This window comes from Penaeus monodon, chromosome 27 (genome assembly GCF_015228065.2).
Source record: "Penaeus monodon isolate SGIC_2016 chromosome 27, NSTDA_Pmon_1, whole genome shotgun sequence".
NCBI lineage: Eukaryota > Metazoa > Arthropoda > Malacostraca > Decapoda > Penaeidae > Penaeus > Penaeus monodon.
In genome coordinates this window covers 38897707-38898266 of record NC_051412.1, presented here as the reverse complement: position 1 = coordinate 38898266, position 560 = coordinate 38897707, and the positions used below count along the sequence as shown (strand labels likewise).

The 560-nt window shown below is 35.5% G+C and overlaps 1 protein-coding gene across 2 annotated transcripts in view; it reads left to right on the top strand.

Annotated features, from left to right (window-relative positions):
- Nucleotides 1–560, top strand: part of LOC119590846 (1-phosphatidylinositol 3-phosphate 5-kinase-like) — a 38892-nt gene that overhangs the window by 32846 nt on the left and 5486 nt on the right. For both annotated transcript variants that reach the window (XM_037939605.1, XM_037939604.1), the window contains one exon: nt 343–551. In XM_037939605.1, the coding sequence (XP_037795533.1) occupies nt 343–551 (209 nt within the window). The remainder of the gene's footprint in view (nt 1–342; nt 552–560) is intronic.

Below are 560 nucleotides of genomic sequence, written 5' to 3'. Positions count from 1 at the left end.
AAAAAAATCACCAACCCTGTTTTGAATACATATAGAATTTCATCATATTTATGATAACATGATGTACATGTGTACTTTTTGTGAATATAATTTGATAATGGAAAATATTTGGGAATTATATAAGAGTATAATTTGTTAGTATAATTTGTTAGAGGAGAATGTATGTCTTGCTTTATTATTCATTTATTTGTTACTATTTTGATGATAGATTTTTGTTTCCCATTGTAGACATATTTATATCATTAACTGAGGCATCATATTTGATGAACAGGAAGGATTGTTGTACCGAAATTCTTGTGTATCCACAGCATGTTAGTATCATATGATTAATTATATTGACAGCTTCCGACACCTGTGACGGGATGATTGCTGGTTGCTCTTCGACCTCTGGTTCTCCTGGCCGTGGTCATGAAAGGTCGCTCTCTGACGGAGGGCAGACAGGGGTTATCAAAGAAGGCATAGATGTCATTGCTGAACGGAGGCTTGCTGCGACGGCTGTGAAGAATATTATCTCTACGTTTTGGTCGTCATCAGCTAATTTGATGGTTGAGGTAAGTGTA